Below are 21,986 nucleotides of genomic sequence, written 5' to 3' on the forward strand. Positions count from 1 at the left end.
AAACAAATTCATAAAACCTCAAAAATTCCAGATGGTCATGGTACAGTCCATCCTCCCCTTTCTGGGGAAGGACAATTGGATGTGCTCTGTAGACCTCCAGGACGCGTATTACCACATAAAGATGGACAAATGCTCCTGGAGATTTTCCCCGCATCTGGCTGGGAGCCAATCACTATCAGTTCAGGGTACTGCTCTTTGGCTTCTCAACAGATCCCAGAGTGTTCACCAAATGTATGGCAGTCGTAGTAGCTCATCTCCGACTACAAGGATTCCAGGTGTTTCCATATTTAGACGATTGGCTCCTTACCGCCACGACCAGGAATCTTCTCATTCTCAGTCTCTCTTACACTCAAGGCCTTGCTCTTTGCCTAGGTATCACGATCAACATGGACAAATCACAAACGTCTCCAAGATCACTGGAATTCATTGAAGCGATCTTCGATGCAAAGTCCTGTCAAGCTTCCCTTCCTCCTCATAGGCTCTCAAATAAGAAGCCAGATTCAAGTCCTCCTTCCATAGACATTTGTACCAGCACGCCTTGTACTTCAGCTATTGGGATTTATCGCAGCAACCATTACCTTAGTCCCACTGGCAAGGTTGCACAAGAGACTAGTACAGTGGCTCCTTTCATCACAATGGTCTATCTTAACCCACCCACTTGACCACATGATGCACCTTACAAACCTTTGCAAGAAAGAAATGCTTTGGTGGATGAAGCCAGAATCAAATCTTTGGTGTCTATCATTCTTTCTTCCCCAGCCCAGGGCCACGGTGACCACAGACGCTTCCCTGTCAGGGTGTGGGGGGGCATTTCCAGGGAAAGATAGTTTAAAGCGGGTTCCTATCAGTTCATTGTAACCTCAGCAGTTCGAACACTATATGTTCGAACTGTGAAGTTCGAACACTGATTATCGCAAAGCCGTGGAACACCAAATTCTTTCCCCGGGAAAGAATTTGGTTGGCTGTTTCTGCGGCTTCACGATTTTCAGCACTGTGGTGGAAAGTTACGGGTCGGGTTCAGGTAAGTGTGCGATTGTGTGGACATTAGGGTTAGGGCACGGGTTAGGTGAGTTAGGGCGCGGGTGAGGTGGGTGTGCAATAGTGACAGACTTTAGGGTTAAGGCAGGATAGGTGAGTTAGGGTTAGGGCACGGGTCAGGTGAGTGTGCGATAGTGACTAACCTTATGGTTAGGTTTTGGGTTAAGGTAAGTGGATAGATAGTAGTGTATGCACAGTTTAGTGTAGGGTCAGATGTAGGATTTTAAGTGTATATGCGTGGATTGCTGTTTTTTTGGTGTGCTTGTGTTGTGTGTGTATTTCTTGGAACAGTGACCCCCCCCCCCCCCCGGGAAAAAAATTGCTGTTCTAAGCCTTCGATGGTTTTGCCCTTCGAGGTTAGAAGTTCGAACATATGGTGTTTGAACTTCTGCCATTTTGTCGAAGTGATATAGACCCTCCAAAGCACCTGGTCCCCCATAGAGGCCAATTTGCACATAAATGTCCTGGAATTGAGGGCAGTTCTCTTAGCATTGAAAGCATTCCACACATCCCTTCCTTCCGGGACCATAGCAATTCAGTTGGACAACATGTCAGTCGTCTGGTACATCAGCAAACAAGGCGGAACCAGGTCTTACCCCATGTGTCAGGAGGCCATGAGAATTTGGCACTGGGTGATGGCTTCCAACAGCTTTCTCATAGCAACGCACATTCCTGGGAGTTCCAATCTTATTGCGGGCAATCTGAGCAGGAATATTTTGATACCTCACGAGTGGTCCCTCAGTCCTTTAATAGTGGATCAGATCTTCTGCCGTTGGGGCAGGCCTTGCTGCGACCTGTTTGCTTCTCCCCTAAACAACAAATGCAGAAGCTGTTTTGCCCTGATCCCCCCTCAGGGGGAGTCGCCGAGGGATGCTCTGACGCACGATTGGCCCTCGGGCCTGCTTTATGCCTTTCCCCCATTTCCTTTCATCCCAAAATTCCTTCAGAAAGCTCAAAGGTTGAGAAGCAGAGTGATCCTCATTGCTCCTTATTGGTTTCCTTTCCTATGGCCTCATCTGATTCACAGCCCGTGGATCCTGGATCACTCCCAAAGTCTGCTCTCTCATCCTCAGGGACAGATTCACCCCAATCTCCACAGCCTCAAGCTCACAGCTTGGTTTCTCCACTTCCGATGATTGCCAGGCTTACCTGATACCTCATCCCCTGTTTGCGAGATTCTTCTGGCTTCACACAAACCTTCCACCAGAAAAATTTATTCTAGTAAGTGGACTAGGTTCTCTAGATGGGCCAAAGAACATAACATAGACCCCTTTTCCATGTCTATTCAGAAGATCCTACAATAACCTGACTACCCTATTACACGCAGGAGCTTCAGCATTGACAATTACTGTGCATTTAGCAGCTACTGCAAATTTTCACAATGGAATTGACAATTCTTCTGTTTTGTCACACCGACTGTGTAATACCTTCATGAAAGGATTACTACATATTAAACCTCTGGTCAAGCCTCCTATAGAGCCATGGGACTTGTCTCTGTTTCTTTAGTCGTTAACTAGTACTCCTTTTGAGCCCTCTAACTCCTGCAATATAAAAATTTTTGTCTTGGAAATCTCTACTTGTAGTAGCCCTTACCTCAGCAAGAAGAGTATCTGAGTTGCAGGCCTTGAGTGTCGAGACCTTACTTGATTTTTCATAGGGAAAGTGTGTCCCTACATACTGGCCCATCCTTTTTGCCCAAGGTCATTTCTGTTTTTTCCGTTAATCAGTCTAGTGACCTACCAGTTTTCTTTCCTCATCATTCAAATAGAGGAGGAATACTTTCTGCATATCCTCTATGTTCATAGGCAAATTCGTTTCTACTTGGACAAAACTAAATCTTTCAGAAAAACTGATCAATTGTTTGTGGCCTTTGCAGGACCCAGATTGAGTAAGCCTGTCTCCAAAATGGCTCAGAAATGCCATTACTTTCATTTACCATCAGAAGAAAGTGTCCCTATCTTCCGGAATAAAGGCTCACTCTACTAGATTGATGGTTACCTCAGTGGCTTTTCATTCCAGAGCCTCTATGGATGATATCTACACAGCAGCCACTTGGGCAAGACCTAATACCTTTATCACTCATTACAAATTGGATTTGGCCTCTAGGGGACGAGCATCTTTTGGTTCTGTGGTGCCCAGGAATGTCCTTCCTTAGGGCCACCCAGGAATCAAGTAGCTGGGGACTCTGTCCTAACAGTAAGGAATGAATAAAGATTTACAACATCAGATAAAGAATTTATGTCTTACCATAACGTTCCATCTGTGTTGTAGATCTTTAGTCATTCATTACTTCACACCCTCCTTCCCCCTGCCTAGACTCCTGATGGACTTCAGGATTTCCTTATCGGTTAAGGTATTTGCTCAGACAGAGCCTCTTACTGTCACTTTTATTACTTCCATACTATAATGGTGGGTAAACTCGATCTGAAGCGACTGAGAGGGGCATTGTGGGTAGGTCTTGGCTAAGAGTTTTTGGCTGGAGCGAGCCCTAACGGCCATGTTTGTTCCGAGGACTGAACCGAAGTCCTAACAGTAATGAATGAATAAAGATCTACAACACAGATGGAACGTTATGGTAAGACATAACTTCTTTTTATCCATTTTTGAGCAGCACACCTGAAATATGAAGGGGGAACTTAGCAGAGCATTATGGAAAAAGGGGTGAGTCTAGTAGCCTGGCAAAGTTTTAGATGCTGATGGAAAGTGTATGGTTTCAAAACTATATGTTGATGATGGAACTGCTCATTCATTATGGTAAGAACATAATTTTGTTTTTTCAAAGAATTCTGTCTTGGTTCAGATTTCTTTTCTTGGAGGCAAAATGTTACCTTTTAATGTGCCTGTAAGTAGCAGCCTGCTACCCACATCATTCTCAAGGTAAGATTTCAGTGTTACCAGAAGTCTTGTCTAACTGCTGCAAAACACAATCGAGATTTACTGTATCACAAGTGTTTCTTTTCATTTTTAGTTTACTAGATGTTACGGTGAGTAACTGCACACCTCTTTTATATACTTGTGCATATGATGCTTGCATTACATGGTGATGAAAGATTACACTGGAAAGGGGATGGCTGCTACAGGACAGAAACAAGCACAGAAATGTCTGTTATGGGTGCCTGTTCGATGGCTGACCTTCTGTCTGTGTTTTGAAGAGCTGCTTTTATTACAAGTACCTCACAGCATTGCATTTTATAATTTTGAGACAGTACAATCTCCTCTGATGTGATTTAATGAGATCACTGTAAAGCTACATTGAACACTAATTTGGAAATGGTTTTCTCTAAGGTTTAGGTGATACATCAGCTTTTCAATTAGTTTTAAGTACAGAACATTATTGTGGACCAGCCTGTATCATAGAGGCATATCATTGCTAACTGGGCTTGCACATTGGTCTGGAGTTGGGCACTGTCTTGTAATGTATTGATTTTATCCTTCTGGCTTCCATTTGTTTGCATCAGTCTGACTCCTGTCATAATACAGAGGACTGGTTTGGCGATATACCACATAGGGCAGATGCTGGAATTGCATATGAGTTCTGTGCTGTATACTGGTTTTGAATGCTTTGGTATGCACCAGTCATTGTTATAATAATCAATTTAATTGGCAAACAAATCCTTTATAGTGATTAAACATCACCAAGATTTTGGTTCCTTTACAAGAGTGCATTTTTCTTTTCTGTGACAGGGTGAAGTACACGCCAAGTTGTCTGATATTACATTGCAGAGAAATGAAATGAATGAATTTATTAAAGCTGCTGGCATACTAAGAAAAAGAGCTGTAGTGGATATTGAAAAACTAAAAGCTCATTTCCAAAGTTACGGGTATGAGGCACCCATTTTGAAAAAAGGTAAGAGTAAAATCTTCAGATATCTTAAAAGCTGTTCTTCATACTTGCTGTAGAAAGCGAGGAGGCAGCAATGGCACGTTTCTAGGAAATGCCCCCTGTCGTGTGCTTTACCAAAACGGGTAGATTCGACAGGCAGTAATGAGCACTTCTAATGGATATTAGAAAGATGCTGGCAATACTACTGACCTTGCTTTACAGTCTTCACTGCAGAATGGATTGTTTCCAGAAGCTGTAAAAGTAGTCTTGCTTTCCAGATGCAACTGAAGAAAGAAACTGTAACTGTAGATTAATAAGCCACAGTTCTGATGTATGGATTTAAAACAATAGTATATAATTTGCATCTTTTTACAGAACAATCCATTGCAAAGCTGTTATAGTTTTGTATCACTGTGTTTTATTTATCATCTGGAAGCTGTAGTAATTGTTGTGAGACTATAATTATTCCCCCTGCTAGGAATGGTCATCAGTTTTTTTTTCTTTTGTGTGTGTGTTAATGTTACCATTTGCCGCGTTTAACACCGATAATGACTGGAGTATAACTGTGTGTATGCATGAAACCACCTTGAAACAGTTGAACATCACTTTCTGACCCTAGCTGCAGTGCTAGTCCCATAGCTGTAGGGTTTCAAAACATATTCCTGCACTCCTTAGCTTTAACCTCTTGGCACATGCTTTAGAGTAGTCATATTTATTTTCTCCATAATGTTCATGTTTTGTCTGTTACTTCTTGAGATGGGGAGGGTCTATTCTCTAGGTTAATGCAGCAGGGAGGAAGAGGAGTTCTTTGCCTGGAACAATGTTGCTGTTATTGTTGTAGGGAACTCTCTGGCAGATGGATGCCGTATGTCTAGCCAGACATCCAGAACATTGCACCTCTACTGGCAGAGTTCACTCCACCTCCCCAGGAATGCTGGCTCACTCCCAGTATAAAGATGACATCATCCTACACCAAGTTAGATTCTTTCTTGCTGCAGTCTTTGCACACCTTGCTGTGTTTGTGTATAGTGCTCATCAATCTGGGAGTTTGGCTGAAAGACTTGCAAAACTGGATAGTTGAGCATCCATTCAGCGGCATTTACTATCTTTATACCTTTCCTTGTTTGACTGTTCTAGCTTGTGCCTTTAGGGTTTACTTTTTTGGTTATTAAAAAAAAAAAAAAAAAAAAAAAAGCTAATGTCATTTGTATGTCAGTGGTATGCTCACTCCAATAAAGATACTGTATCTGTATGAATCTGCAGATGTCAGATTCTGGCAAAGACTTCAGCTCTAAGTGCATATTTTGTGTGGGACCTACCAAAACATCACCATCTGTGTTTCCTGTGCTATATTCGGCAAGAAAACTCACAGAAGAAGGAAGTTAGATGTCCACAGGCAAAGGTAGGAGTCCCTCACTACACAGCCTGCCTTTTCTGCAGACATCCAGTAAACAATCTCCATGGACATCCCTCAAAAAATACATATATACTTACGTGTGTGTGTGTGTGTGTGTGTGTGTGTGTGTGTGTGTGTGTGTGTGTGTGTATGTATATAAACAACTTTGGCCATCTCAGATACAGATTCCCAGTGACCAACACTGATGCCTGCTTTGTTGTGACAGAGGGAGATCACTGAAAAAGAACTGAATCTATGAGGAAGAAAAGACAAGAAGTTAAATCATTAAGTAAGCCAAGCACTATAGTTAGGTCAATGAGCAGTTTATTGGTTGTGACTGGCAGTGAATCTGTTTGAACAGGTCAGTTTTTTTTTTTTTACTTCTTTAAAAACATAGTCCTGCCTCTTCAATTTACATAAATGCTGGCATGTACAAAATAGAATTTATCTTTTTATTTCTATTTATTTATTTATTTATTTATTTAACATTTGTTGACCTGGAAAGTCCGATTAAGCTACACTGAACCTATTTTCAGCGGAGGCCTGGGGAGAAATGCTCCAGTCGCATGTCTTTAGAATGTGGGAGGAAACAGGAGTACCCAGAGGAAACCCACGCGAACGCAGGGAGAACATGCAAACTCCGCACAGAAGGCACCCCAGCCGGAGAATCGAACCGAAAAACCTCTTGCTGTGAGGTGACAACATTAACCGCTGCACCACTGCGCCGCCTTGAATGGGCAAAGTGTATTATTATGCCATCTCTTATTCTGGCCACAGAACTAGCTTGTGAAATGCTGCTTGAAACATTTTGTTTTTAAACAAGGTGCTATTGCTATTATAGCACTTCTTCTTCATTCGACTTTAACATCACATTAATTACTCATTTCATTTATTTGGTGAGAAAAAAAAATATTACTTCATTTGAGAATTTGCTGGCTGTGCTGTACAGTAACAGAATTGATGACAGCTTACAGAAGTAATACAATACCTGATACAAAGCTTCATATAATCAGATGAGTAAGTCTGCAGACGCCTGTCGCGTATCTTGGACAGCTTGCAAAAAAGAGGCATAGCACGCATTTCTGTTCTTCACATTTAGGCAGCATACAAAGTAAAAGCAATTTAGGTGTTTCTGTCCTTTGTATATATTATTTTAATTATTATGTGCATGATTTATAATTTATATATTTTCATGTTTAAAAATATTTCAAATAGAAAATTGCAGATTAACACATTTTATGATATTTTTCAACAAAATATTCACTGTTACAGCTAACTATAGTGTGTCAGTTTATGACATGCATTCAATTCATTCCATTCTGCTGTTTTCTAGCTAACATAATTGCATGCCAAGTTTATTCTAGTAACAAGTGGACAGTGTACTTTCTGAGAGCTGCTGCTATGTCTCATAATTGGCTTACATCTGCCTTTTTGGAGGAATTAATTCCAATTAATTAAATGTTCATTTATAGTGGTAGTTATACAAGAGAAATTTTTATATAAGCACTGTTTATAATTTTGTCTCGGCTTTTAGCTCTTTTAGCTAGGCAATGCACTTTTCCTGCAGCTTTATTAATTCTTAACCTATTTCCAGCCACCACTGACATTTATATAAATGGTTGGCCATATATATTATACAGGAAGATTTGTAACCTGATGTTCCAGCTTTAACTGTGTTTCCAATACTATAAAAATCACCATCTCCATCGTGCAGCTAGAAAGGGCATCCACTGATGAACAGTTGAGAACTGGGACGCTCACCCAAAAGTTCCAAACTACCAACTGGCCTCTTGCACAACTTTGAGGACCTACATCTCTGAACTGTGGATGTTTGCCATTTCAGCTTCCCTGCTACAAGGCAAGCCACTTTTTCAAGCCTCACCCATGATCTCATTCAAGACTGGTATAAGACGTCCCAGGATTTCTTCCCATTTATTCAAACCTGCATGACAAGTTATACCATCCATATGTCTATGGAGTTGCCCCCAGAAGAGAGAAACTGTGTAGGGAGTACTTTTCTAATGGGAAAGGCTGACACTTCAAGGTTTTTCTACCCTTTTGATTTTGATTACAAATCCTAGTTGTTCTCATTGATGTCATCAGAACAATAGCACCCTATGTTACAAAACTTTACAAGTATTGGTCACTAAAAATAATTCAGAGAAAAAGTTTGATACTAGTATATATAGGAGACTAACATTTTCTAATAGTTTTCTCCTTTTTCAAAGTCATCACTCATTATTTCAAAAGTGCATCCTTGTAAAAGGCCAAATGGTCTGATTAGTATAAATAACAGACAAAACATTGCTTAAGGATAAGCTAGAAAAACTGAATGATATGTTCACGGATAGTGCCTATCTAAGAACTATGCTGTTGGAATTCAGTACAGAAGTTATAAATAAACTTGTTGAAGGAACATATATTCCGCTTTTAGGGGTGGGAACTAAGAATTTAATAGTTAAAGGGGAATAATGAGTTACTTGATATGATTTTTAACATATGGCCAGTACAGTAAAAATATTAGAGATATTATAAAGAAGAACTGGGAACTGTTTAAATATAATGAAAGTGCAAACAGTATTTTATACAGAAATACCCAAGTTCATATAAAATGGCAAGTAACATAAAAACATAATTATAGATCTGATGTTGTCCTTTTCATTCTGCTGGTTCTAGGATCCCACCATCATCGTCTGCTTTCCTTTAGATTTCAGATCCAAGCCTTTAGCTCCTCCCTTTATCCATAATACCCTTGACCATCCCTAACCCCTCAGATCTCATTTGTCACCATTCCAGTCAGACGGATGATCGAGCCTCTCTGAGTCTAAGTGAAGCTTCTTTTTTTTTTCTTCTCCCCTTAAGATTTGCTCCTCACTTTTTTGTTTTCTATTAGTTGTTAGTTGGGATTGGGTTTTTATTCAGTGAGTGTGTGCTTGTGTTAGGTAGGTAGGTTAGGTAGTGTGTGTACTGGTTCAATTTTTCTATTTCTTCCTTTCTACTAAGTTTTCTCTATTCCTGGTCCTTCCTGTTTCTTTTTTTTTTTTAGAGTGAATTATACTGTGTGCGTGTCAGGTAGGTTAGGTGTTTACTTCCTTTTCCCATGTGTGTGCTTTCTAAAAAAAAAAAAAAAAAAAAAAAAAATTCTCTTTTCTCTAGTTTAAAGCTAAATGTTAAGTTGTCTATCTCGCCTTCATTCTTGCTGGATGGGTTTGTAGCCGAGGATGGCTTGAGAGCTAATTCCACCGGCTCGAGGCTTCCCTATATCCCACAATGCTAGGCGGCAACTACCCAGATCTCATTTGCTGCTTAGCTGACAAGGTGCTTTTCTACCGGCTCTGGCAGGTTAGTCAAAGATTTAATTCTAAATTTTTCAATCTTAGACCCCTAGTACTCTTTTTTTCACTAAAACCTTTAGTTTTAAATTCCCCTTTTCCTGGTTCGACAACTTTGTTGCCCTTAATTCCTTCTTTTATTTTCCTTTAGTTTTAGGCCTTAGGCCCCTTCTAGTCCCCTTGTGTGACTGGTATTTTATTTTTAATTAAGGCCTGTGTGTGTGTGTGTGTGTGTGTGTGTGTGTGTGTGTGTGTGTGTGTGTGTGTGTGTGTGTGTGTGTGTGTGTTTCTTGGACCTTTTATTATGTCTAAGGAATCTAAGGTCTCAGGCTTCAAGAAGTGTGACTCGTGCTGTCAGAAAATGTCTCTGACAGACGGTCACACTTCTTGTGTGTATTGCCTGGGACCTTTGCACCTGCAGGACTCTTGTGCTGTTTGTCATGGTTTTAGCCCTAGAGTCCTGCAGGAACGCAAGAATAAATTAATCTTGCGTGGCTTATTAAAGCCTGAAGGCCCCCCGACTCAGTCTGTGTCAGGGAAGACTTCTAAAACTTCCAAACAGTCGGCTCCGGTTTCTGAGTCGACTTCTGGAAATGTAAAGTCTGCTTCGACATCGGCTCCGGCCGGAGCCAATGTTTCCAAGCCTCATACTGTTACCTCGGCTCCGGCTGGAGCCGAGGTTGATAAAACTCCGTTGGCTCCGATACTTTTATCGGAGCAACCTTCTAGGAAGAGATCTAGATCCCCCTCTATCGGCTCCGTGCACTCGGCGCCAGGATCCCCTCTTCTTTCTGAACGGAGCCATAGAACACATTCCTCACGGTCTTCTAGGCTATCTGACCACGATTTGTAAAGGGTAGTGAGTAGACTTCTTAAGTCCGAGGCACTGGCCCAAATGCTACATAGCCCGACTCGGCAGTCAGTGGCTATTTCCGTTCCCCAATATATTCTGCCTCCGACTCCTTTGAGTTCGGAGCCATGACTGTTGGTGCATCGGAACCGATACCTTCCCTTTTGGCTCTGTCGTCTGCTCCGATCTCCTCCTTGGAGGGATCTCGGTGCCGGGCTTCCCTCGTCTGCTCCGAGGGGGCGAGTGGCATCGGACCCTTGTCCGACCCCGCTCTCCCTCTCGGGGCTTCGGCACTGGTGAGTTCGGCTCCATCGGCCTCGGAGCCGTCCCTGTCGGTGCCGGGGGGGGGTCCTTGTCTCTTCGGAGCGGGGACCTCCGGCCTTGCCTGATAGGGGTGCGTTCGAGGTCATGCAGAGCGTGCTAGAACCAGGGTCTGCCCCACAGTTGGCTCCGTCAGCCCCTCCATCTACAGTGCCTGCGGTGATTTCTACCCACCCCCTTGCATTAGACCGCAGAGAGCCAACTCCTCAAGTTTCCCCATTGGGAATTTCCTCCTCTTCCGAGGCCTCTCCTGACCCGGTAGGAGATCCCCCTAGGAAGAGGCAGCGCAAGAGGAAGCACATTGACTCCCCTGAGTCTATCACCTCTGACACTGACTTAGAGGAATCTGAAGGTTCCCCTTGATCCCCCTCTGAGGATGTCTCCTTTGCTGACATCCTTGAGATCCTGAAACAGAGGGGGAACTGGCCAGCCCTTAGCCCTTCGGAGGATGAGTCAGTGTATCTTGAGGCGTATGGCTCTCGCCCTTCTACCTCCTGGGTGTCCCCTCCCTTTGAACCCCTTATGGAAGTGGTGGCAAGGAAGGCCTGGACGGCCCCTGATTCAGTGGAACCCACCCCGAGGAGGCCATCAAAATTTATTACTGCCCCTAGAGATAAAGATTTTTTTATCCAAAGATGTCCCCGTTGATGCCATGATGGTGGCTGCGGCCACTAAGAAGGAGTTAGCCGATCCTTCGGTTCCTGTCCATCCTCCTAATAAGGAATCTAGGACCATGGACAGGTACGGTAAGCGGATGTTCTCATCAGCGACCTTTTCAATGCGGTCGCTGAACTACTTATGCCACTTCACTCGTCTCCAGAGAGATTTACTTAAGGATATGGGTGAAGTGATAAAGGATCCTACAGCTGAGGGGTTCCAAGACAGAATGAACTCCCAGTTGGCAACCCTGAATTCCATCGTTAAATCCTCCATGCTGCTTGTCTCATATGCTGCGGATGGGGCGAGTAGAGCCGCAGGCACAGGTGTTGCCTTACGACGTCATGCCTGGATGCGGCTGTGCAACTTTGCGGACCCTTTCAAGGCGTCCTTCACCAATTCTCCCTTCGATGGATAATCCTTGTTTGGTCCACAGGTGAAGGATACATTGACCAGGTGTGAGGTAGAAGGTAAGACTCTCTCTGCCGTAGGAGTCCGTTTTTCTACCCCTTCTAGACCCTATCCCAAAGGTCAGAGGGGAGGAAAGATGTTGTTCCCTAAACAATCCCAGGGAGTCTCATCTGATGCACAAGGTCGATTCCGCTCTAGAGGCAGAGGGGGGAATAATAATAGATGCCGCCCTAGAGGCAGAGGAGGTCCGCAAAACCAGGGTAGCAGAGAAACGTTCTCTGATAAACCCTTTCAGCATCCCTAAGGGGCTTCCCGGCTGTCCACCTTCGGAGGCAGTCGGAGGAAGGTTATCCCTGTACCCAAAAGCCTGGCTTTCCCTTACTCAAGACAAATGGGTACAATCGATCATATCCGAGGGTTACAAAATTCCCTTTTATTCACATCCCATCCCAACCCAACCCAAAGGATCCCTTCCAGATTTTCCACCCAGTCTAAGGGAACAAGCAGCATTAGAAATTTCAAAGCTGCTATCAAAAAGAGCTATCCAATCAGTCCCAGCAGACCAGCAAGGATCCGGAATCTACTCAAAATTCTTTTTGGTACCAAAGAAAACAGGGGACTGGAGACCCATACTGGATCTCAGCTACTTAAACAAGTATGTCAGGAAAACAAAATTCCGGATGGTCACGCTACAGTCCATTCTACCCTTCTTGGGTCAGGACAATTGGATGTGCTCGATAGATCTTCAGGACGCGTACTACCACATCAAGATGAACAGACGCTCCAGGAGATATCTCCGCTTCAGGCTGGGAGCCAGTCAGTACCAGTTCAGGGCCCTGCCCTTTGGTCTCACTACAGCCCCCCGTGTGTTTACCAAATGCATGGCAGTGGTCACGGCTCACTTGAGATGTCAAGGATTCCAGGTGTTTCCATATTTAGACGACTGGCTCCTTACCGCCACCACCAGACATCAGCTTCTTCTATCCAGGGACTTCACCATCCAAACTTGCCAAGCTCTAGGCATTTCAATAAATTTCAAAAAATCTGCCTTGTCACCTTGTCAATCTATTACCTTTATAGGCGCCACCTTAGACACACACTCAATCTTTCAGCCAGACTCACAGAGCAGAGAGCGTCAGACATTCGAAAATAAGTTTCCCTTCTCTTACAATGCAACAAAGTCAAAGCCAGACTAGTTTTGAAGGTGTTAGGACTCATGGCAGCAGCTATTCCCCTTCTCCCCTTAGCTCGCTTCCACATGAGGATCCTCCAATGGATGCTGTTTACTCAATGGTCCTTTCAACAGTTCCCGATGTCCCATACCATATTGATAACTCAATCATGCAAGAATCAACTGTCTTGGTGGATCACATCACCTCAAGTTCTCAGAGGAAGACCCTTCACTCCCCCCCAGTCGCCACGTTGACAACAGACGCCTCCCTGATCGGGTGGGGGGGGGGCATTATTGGGGCAGGACAGTCCAAGACACGTGGCAACCTTTCAAGTGCCACTTGCACATAAATGTCTTAGAGATGAGAGCAGTGCTTTTAGCGTTGCAAGCCCTTCACGACTCTCTTCCCACTGGGACTATTGCAATTCAGACTGATAACATGTCCGTAGTGTGGTACATCAACAAACAAGGCGGAACCAGATCATACCCTTTATGTCGAGAGGCACTCAGACTTTGGCAATGGGCGATCTCTTCTCAGCATTTTCTGATAGCAACGCACATTCTCGGGAAATCCAACGTTATTGCAGACAAGTTGAGCAGGGCAATTCTCATGCCCCACGAGTGGTCTCTAAAGAAATCAGTTCTGGAAGAAGTATTCCTAAGATGGGGCCAGCCTTGCTGCGATCTTTTTGCTACTCCCCAAAACAGCAAGTGTCACGACTTCTTCACTCTCTTCCCGTTACCAGGCCATCCCACTAGAGACACTCTAGTCCACGATTGGCCCCCGGGACTTCTATATGCCTTTCCCCCCTTTCCACTGATATCTCAGCTAATGCAGAAAGCCATTGCTTTGAAAGTGACAATGATTCTCATTGCCCCTTACTGGCCTCAACAGATATGGTTTCCGTTTCTTCATCGTTACCTTTTGGAGCAGCCTTGGCATCTGGACCCAGCACCAGATCTGTTAACCACCAATCGGGTCAGCTGCACCAATCTCTGTTTTCTCTAAACCTCACAGCGTGGTTTCTCCGATTCCAACCTTAGCCAGGCTTCCCTCAGTATCTCGCTCGGTCCGAGATATCTTGATAGCCTCTCATAAATCTTCTACCCGGAAGATTTATACTAGCAAATGGAAACGCTTCTCTTTTTGGGCAACATCAAAAAACATAGATCCCTTTACTGCACCTATCCAGTCTATTCTAGACTTTCTAGCAGAACTCTTTCATTTAGGATCATCTGCATCTACCATTAGAGTTCAATTGGCTGCCATATCTAATTTTCATGTTGGTGTCTCTGAGTCTAGCATCATGGCTCACAAACTCTGTAAAGCCTTTTTAAGGGGCGTATTTCTTCTCAAACCTCAAATCAAAGATCCCCCGCCTCAATGAGATTTGAACTTGGTTCTGGCATCCTTAATCCTTCCCCCCTTCGAACCGGCGGCTTCATGTTCTTTGAAGTTGCTTTCTTGGAAGACACTTGGAAGACACTTTTTCTGGTAGCTATAACTTCAGCGAGAAGGGTATCCGAACTCCATGCTCTGTGCAGTCGTCCTCCTTACTTAGTGTTTCACAAAGATAGGGTATCCCTCCGTACTAATCCATCCTTTTTACCTAAAGTTTACTCTCAAGTAAATCTAAACCAAATTATTGATCTCCCCGTCTTTTCCCCTAACTATTCAAACAGGTCGGAACAAAAGCTACATTTTTTGGATGTTCATCGCCAACTTAGATATTTCTTAGACAGGACTAAACAATTCAGGAAATCTGATCAATTGTTTGTCGTATGCGGAAGGGAAATTGGGCCTTCCTGTTACTAAAGTATTCCTCTCTAGATGGCTCACCTCTACAATTACCTTCATCTATGAGATCAGACATCAAAAACTACCCTCAAGACCTAGAGCTCATTCAACTTGGGCATTAGCTACATCCGTAGCTTTTCAGAATAGGCTGCCAATAGATTCCATTTGTGCAGCAGCCACCTGGGCTTCTCCTCATACCTTCATTTCACATTACAAATTGGACATGGTTACCAGAAGCCGTGCCAACTTTGGTTCCACTGTTCTCAAGAGTCTGTTTCGATAGGCCACCCGGGATAAGGTGCTAGGGACGCGGTCCCATCCAGCAAGAATGAAGGCGAGATAGACAACTTAACATTAAGAAGTTATGTACCTACCATAACGTTCCATGTTAGTTGTCTTCTTCTCGCCTTCTTTCTTGCGTCCCACCCTCCTTCCCCCAAGCCTGGACAGACCGATAGGAATTCAATTTGTGTTCTTCCTCTGGAAGTCATCATTCCCACATGTTCTTCCACCTCCTTTTCTCCTTTCTTAGGTCTGCGATACCTTTCACGCAGGTTATTTTGAGGTGGGTTTCCCTTCTCCATTCTATGGAGACTAGGGTTGCTTGGTATAGCTATCAAACGAGATCTGAGTAGTTACCGTCTAGCATTGTGGGATATAGGGGAGCCTCGAGCCGGTGGAATTAGCTCTCGAGCTTTAGATTTGGCCGAGTCGGAGCCGAGGATCAGCTCCGAACCCATCCAGCAAGAAAGAAGGCGAGAAGAAGACAACTAACATGGAACGTTATGGTAGGTACATAACTTCTTATTTTTTGGCGTCTATCCTGGTCTTAGATTTTTGCTGGCATCAGGGACCTAATTTGGTTTTTGTTTTCTCGTCTCTGTGTGTGTGTGTGTGTGTGTGTGTGTGTGTGTGTGTGTGTGTATTTACAATGTTCAAGAACAAACCTACTGGCTTCAAAAAATGCACTTATTGTGATCATAAGCTCCCCAAATGTTCATCGTGTTACACTGCTGCATTCATCACACTTGGGTTATCTGCCATCAGGTGGTCCTGCAGTTGGCCCGAGTTCCAAAGTCTTGGTCTGGTGTCGGTTGCTGTCGCTTCTTCCCTGACATCAGTGCGACAGGGGTATAAAAGACGCAGCCGACGCCATTTTCTTCAGTCTTTCTTGCCGCGCGGTGCCCGAAGCAGAAGCAGTTCGCAAGTGCCGGTCGGCCGACTCCTGAGATATTCAAATTGAATTTCAGACCGAAGTCTTCAATAAAGCTAAGTACCCCTTTGGGGAACCATTTCTTGCCTCAGTCCGATGTCAGAAAAAGTTAATAATTGCATTTCTTGTGGGAAGCAAATACCTCATAAGGATTTTCATTCTTATTGTATCCCTTGCCTAGGCCCAGACCACGACGTCATAGATTGTTGGTTTTATGCTAGGTTTAACAAACTAACTATTAAACGTCGGTTTGATTTCGCCCGACATTATTTTGGTAGAAAATTTAATTATACCATGCCGTCGGAGCAACCGACGACCGGGATGCATAAAAAGCGCAAAGATAAGGACAGGCAGCTGAGACCCAAATCAGACACCGAGGCCTCTGCTAGGCCAGTCTCTGGTTCTCCGGTTTTCAGTGAGGTGCCTATGCAGCTCCTGACGACCGCTGATTTAGCTCCCCAGCCTGCATCCGACTCCCAAGCGAAGATTGCAGGGCCTCCAGAGCCTTTATCTTTAGGGCCTTCAGACTCCATGGCTGAAGGGGATTCCCGTGCAGTTGAAAGGCCGTCAGTTGCTGAAGGTGTCTTCAGACTGACTACACTTACTATTAAATCCTATGCAAAACTGAAAACTCCATTAAAAGTAAGAAAGCCTGTACAGCAGTCTCCAGTGCAAGGCCCCATGCCTAAGAAACAGATGCTTAAGATGGCCGAAGACTTAATTACCCTAATCATGGGTTCCCATCCCCCACCTGACAAAAGGCCTAGACAGGAGGAGGACTACACTTCCTCTGAACAGGTTTCCATTTTCTCAGATTATTCTAAGGAACAGGAGTACTCTTTTCCCCCTTATGAAGACTGTGATGCTGAAGAGTCTATTCCTTCAGCATCTCCCCCAGAAGACTACTCTTTTGGGGAAACTTTACAAACCATGAGAGAGCATTTCCACTGGGAAGGCCAGGATTACTCTGATTCTAAGAAAAGGCTCCGAGAGTTCCTCTTACTACCCCAGCACAGACCCCTTGCTATTCCACGTGTGTTAGACATTGTGGATGATGTTTATTCAGAATCTAGCCTTAACCCAGATTCATTACTTCCTGCACCAGCCAAACCAGACAGATACTACAGAGTCCCTGACTCTCATAAATTCCTATGTAAAAGCCCTGTTGCTAACCCAGAAACCATTTCCCAGGGTCCCAAAGGGTTTAAGGCCTCTATTGCTAAAAATCCTGTACTGTCTGAAAGGGATTCTAGAGCACTAGACATATGGGGGAAAAAAGTATATACCTCCACTACTCTAGCTATGAGGGCCTTAAATTGCCAGTTTTACATGCTGAAATAACAATATTTGATGTCTCAATTAAAACAAAAAATGAGCACACATACAGAGCAGCCTGATTACAAGGAAATGCAAGATTTGTTGCATGCAGCAGAACAAGTGGGAAAACATACTTTGCAATGTGGATTTGATTCATTGGAAGCTTCTTGCAGAGCAGCTGTAAACAGGGTCTGTCATTCGTAGGCATGCTTGGTTAAAAAAACAAACTTTACCTGATCACGTTAAAGCAAAGTTATTGGATGCACACTTACAGTAGGATGTTTTATTTGGTGTGAAAGCAGAAGAGGTTTTAAAGAAAATGGAGGATAAGGCAAAATCTATGCAGACGGTCAAGGATTTTTTACAGGTTCAACCCCCTCGTTTCAGCAGAAATTGGCCAACCAGAAACTGGTCCTTTCCAACTTCTGACAGACCACAGAGGGGCAAATAGCGATGCTCAAGGAGCAGTGGTCAGCCACAAGGCTCTTGCAAGCCACGACAATGGGGTGCCACAACCCAGAAAGGAGGAGAAGACAGGTCTCAAACTATCAGAAGACAATCACAATGACTTACCCCTCAGACTGCCAAGCAAATCACTCTTGGCAGCTCCCCTGGGAGGAAAACTTGCACTTTTTGCAGACAATTGGCACATCATCACAAAAGACAAATGGGTCCTAAATATTGTAACTCAAGGATAAAAGTTCCACTTTCACACTTTACCAAGGATAAAAGGAATGCCAGACCTGCCATCAAATCAATGGGCAGAGGCTCAAAAACAAATTACAGCACTCATGGACATGAGAGCCATTCTTTGATTTCCTGTCCTTGCCTATTTAAGTGGTACAGTGTGAAATATTTTCTGCTTAAAAACCTCAGCTTTGGCCGGCTAAGAACTTGCTGTATTCAACTGGACGTATAAGAGAATTTAAGTACCTTTATCTGTACTCCCCCCCCCCCCCCAAAAAAAAAAATACAGTATTTAAATTTGATTTTAACTGTGTTGCAGGAATATTAACTGAACTGGAAGTTTTGACTCTGCTCTTCAGTTAGTCCCATCCACCCTCCCTGTTTTTGTTTTGGTGTTAATCTTAGTGGCCTTGAAACTACCCGCCCCTCTTGTAAATTTGTGTTTGGATACTCCTTCTGGGCCCATCTCATTTGCTCACTCAACTGAGTGCAGTGAGATCATATTCTGATTTCAGGCACTCCTACTGTGTACAAAGAGAGCATCTGGGAAACAGAAAAGAAAAATTAAGCTTGTTTCCTGCCTTTCCTGTTAAGTGGTATAGACTATTTGTAGGCTTCTGAGCCCCCAAGCCCTTCTGTGTTGGAGGGAAGCCTTCTAGCTTAGTTTTTTTTTCTTATAACTAGCCAGTTTTCTAGTTTCAGCACTCAAATCTGTTTCTTTGATCTCAGCACTTGTTCAGAGAAAAAAAAAATTTCATCTGCTTTTACTGTACTTGTGTTTCTACCTACTTTATTTTACTTTTGTATCATCTTAAAAGTAGCAGCAACCAAAGGAAAACACACTGCCAGGTAAAGCACTCTTATTCAAAAGTCCAAATCGTATAAAAAAGAAAATAGAGTGCACCATCAGCTGGAATTCAAACTTGTCAGCAAATAACTCCAAGTAACAACCTGTTTAAATGAAACTTCATTTATTGCAAACGAACAGGAGCTGCAGCAAGTGATAAAAGTTAGCGCTTTCGCGTTGACACCCAACGCTTCATCAGACATAAAGACTTAATGAATCTGGCTCCTTTTAAGCATATGTTCACATGATGTCATAATTGACTTAGAGACAGATATTTACAAATTAGTAAAGGTAAAAATACTGTTGTTTAAATACATCATATGTTGAAGTCATTAAAAACATTAAAAACATTAAAAACCATGAATAAATTTTAATAAGAATAAACATACATGTAATAAAAATAAGATAAAATAAACCATAAACAACTCTAATGGTTTAATGGTCTGGAAGCTAAGAAAGGCTTGATAGAAAGCCTTTCATTGAGTCCAAATTTGTGTGCTTGTAGTTTCACAATCCACTTGCCCTCTTTTTCTTCTACTCTGTCTTTAACATTACCCAGTCTGTTATCTGTCTTTACCAGTTCAAGAACCTGAAATTTAAAAGTGTGGTTGTCACCAACATCAATAACATGTTTAGCAAGTGCATTTAATGCATTGCTCCTGGATATTGCATAGATGTGTTCTCTAATTCGTTCTCTTAGGGATCTAGTAGTCATGCCCACATAAAACTTCCTGCAGGACTGGCATTCGGGCTAAATAAACCAGATTCCTAGATTTACAAGTTGCACAATGTTTGAAAATGTAATTCCTTTGTGTGACAGGGTGTGTGAACATGTGAGTATTGGCTATGTGCCTGCATTGGTTGCAGGATGAACAAGCAAAAGTGCCATGCCGTGTGTTGGTGTTGTCATTGGTATGAACTCTATCATAACAAAGTAACCTATTCAATGACAGCATATTTTTATAAGCTACTCTGGGTTTGTTGTCTACTAGAGATCTGATGTTGTCATCGATCATAAGAAGGTTCAATGTTTATGGAAAATATCCAGAATGTGCTTGTTCTTGTTGGTATACGAATGGTGATCCTATTTGTCTGAGCCCTAGAAGTTGGTGGTAGGTGTATATGAGGTGTCATATTTCTTGATGATGGGTATGGCTACATTGTCCCTTTTCATGTCACCTTCAGAGACAGCTGTAAGTACAGATTTTCTATTGTATCCCTGGTTGTAAAATTGTTTACTAAGTCTGACTTGTGTCGTTGGTAAGCTGTGTGTGTAGAGGTGAGTTTGGAAACTCTAGTAACTTGATTCTGAACAATATTCCTATATAAGTGCTGAGGATGCATGCTGTTTCTGTGGAGTAAATTGTTCCTCCAGCAACTCTTCCTAAAGAGTTCAGTTTCAAATCCATGACCCTTCTAAACACACTCACATCTAGAAATCTACATGTTCGGGGAATGAGTATAATCAAAACTCAGAAAATCAGTTGTTCCATTGAGATAGTCTACAAAATCTAAAAGATGTTCAGTTGTTCCTCCCACAATAAAAAGACATCATCCACGAATCTATTATAAAATAATAGTGAATCAAGGAAAACAGAGTTCTGATTAAACACAAATAGCTGTTCCCATTGTGCCAACACCAAGTTGGCGTATGCGTTAACATGGAGTACCCATCGCTACGCCCTTGGTTTGTAAATAGTAGGTACTTCCATAACATAGCACGTTGTTTTCAAGAACAATTTCAAGTAAGGACACACATCTATCCACCATGTGCGTTGTCAAATCACTTTTCATCAAAAAAGCTCTCATGTATTCTAAGCCTGTGTTGTTAGGTATTGAAGTAAACAAAGACTTAACGTCCAAAGATACTAATATACATGTATCATTGACAGAGGAAGACTGTTTGAAAGTCGCTAAATTCTCTAAGAAATTGGTAGTGTCTTTCAGAATGTAATGGACAGCTCCACATATAGTAATAAAATGATTGCAATGTTATCTGATGCAGATACCTATCTACCCATTTCTGAACATAGTTTAAATGGTCTCATAAAGAATGTTCATGCCATACTATATGATTTATTGCTGACCAGTGTGATTGATAATGACTTATATGTGTATTTTGTAATTGACAAGCCTCTAATACCATCTTTTAGAGGTCTTCCCAAAATACACAAGAATGTCACTGATCCACCTTTGCGTCCAATAGTATCCAGTAGAGGCTGGTTGACCGAGCCTCTATCCATTTATCTGGATAAAATTTTGAAGCCAGTAGTTTTGAATACTAAGCACATTCTGAAAGACACTACCAATTTCTTAGAGAATTTAGCGACTTTCAAACAGTCTTCCTCTGTCAATGATACATGTATATTAGTATCTTTGGACGTTAAGTCTTTGTTTACTTCAATACCTAACAACACAGGCTTAGAATACATGAGAGCTTTTTTGATGAAAAGTGATTTGACAACGCACATGGTGGATAAATGTGTGTCCTTACTTGAAATTGTTCTTGAAAACAACGCTATGTTATGGAAGTACCTACTATTTACAAACCAAGCGTAGCGATGGGTACTCCATGTGCATACGCCAACGGTGTTGGCACAATGGGAACAGCTATTTGTGTTTAATCAGAACTCTGTTTTCCTTGATTCACTATTATTTTATAATAGATTGTGGATGATGTCTTTTATTGTGGGAGGAACAACTGAACATCTTTTAGATTTTGTAGACTATCTCAATGGAACAACTGATTTTCTGAGTTTGATTATACTCATTCCCCGAACATGTAGATTTCCTAGATGTGAGTGTGTTTAGAAGGGTCATGGATTTGAAACTGAACTCTTTAGGAAGAGTTGCTGGAGGAACAATTTACTCCACAGAAACAGCATGCATCCTCAGCACGTATATAGGAATATTGTTCAGAATCAAGTTACTAGAGTTTCCAAACTCACCTCTACACACACAGCTTACCAACGACACAAGTCAGACTTAGTACACAATTTTACAACCAGGGATACAATAGAAAATCTGTACTTACAGCTGTCTCTGAAGGTGACATGAAAAGGGACAATGTAGCCATACCCATCAAGAAATATGACACCTCATATACACCACCAACTGGGGCTCAG

At 42.6% G+C, this 21,986-nt stretch overlaps 1 protein-coding gene across 1 annotated transcript in view; it reads left to right on the plus strand.

Annotated features, from left to right (window-relative positions):
- SKA3 (spindle and kinetochore associated complex subunit 3) overlaps positions 1-21,986 on the plus strand; it is a 730,622-nt gene that overhangs the window by 412,277 nt on the left and 296,359 nt on the right. The window contains exon 4 of the mRNA XM_044073181.1: positions 4,723-4,885. Within this exon, the coding sequence (XP_043929116.1) occupies positions 4,723-4,885 (163 nt within the window). The remainder of the gene's footprint in view (positions 1-4,722; positions 4,886-21,986) is intronic.

This window comes from Protopterus annectens, chromosome 5.part1, assembly GCF_019279795.1.
Source record: "Protopterus annectens isolate FY-2018-M chromosome 5.part1, PAN1.0, whole genome shotgun sequence".
In the NCBI taxonomy this organism is placed as follows: Eukaryota; Metazoa; Chordata; order Ceratodontiformes; family Protopteridae; genus Protopterus; species Protopterus annectens.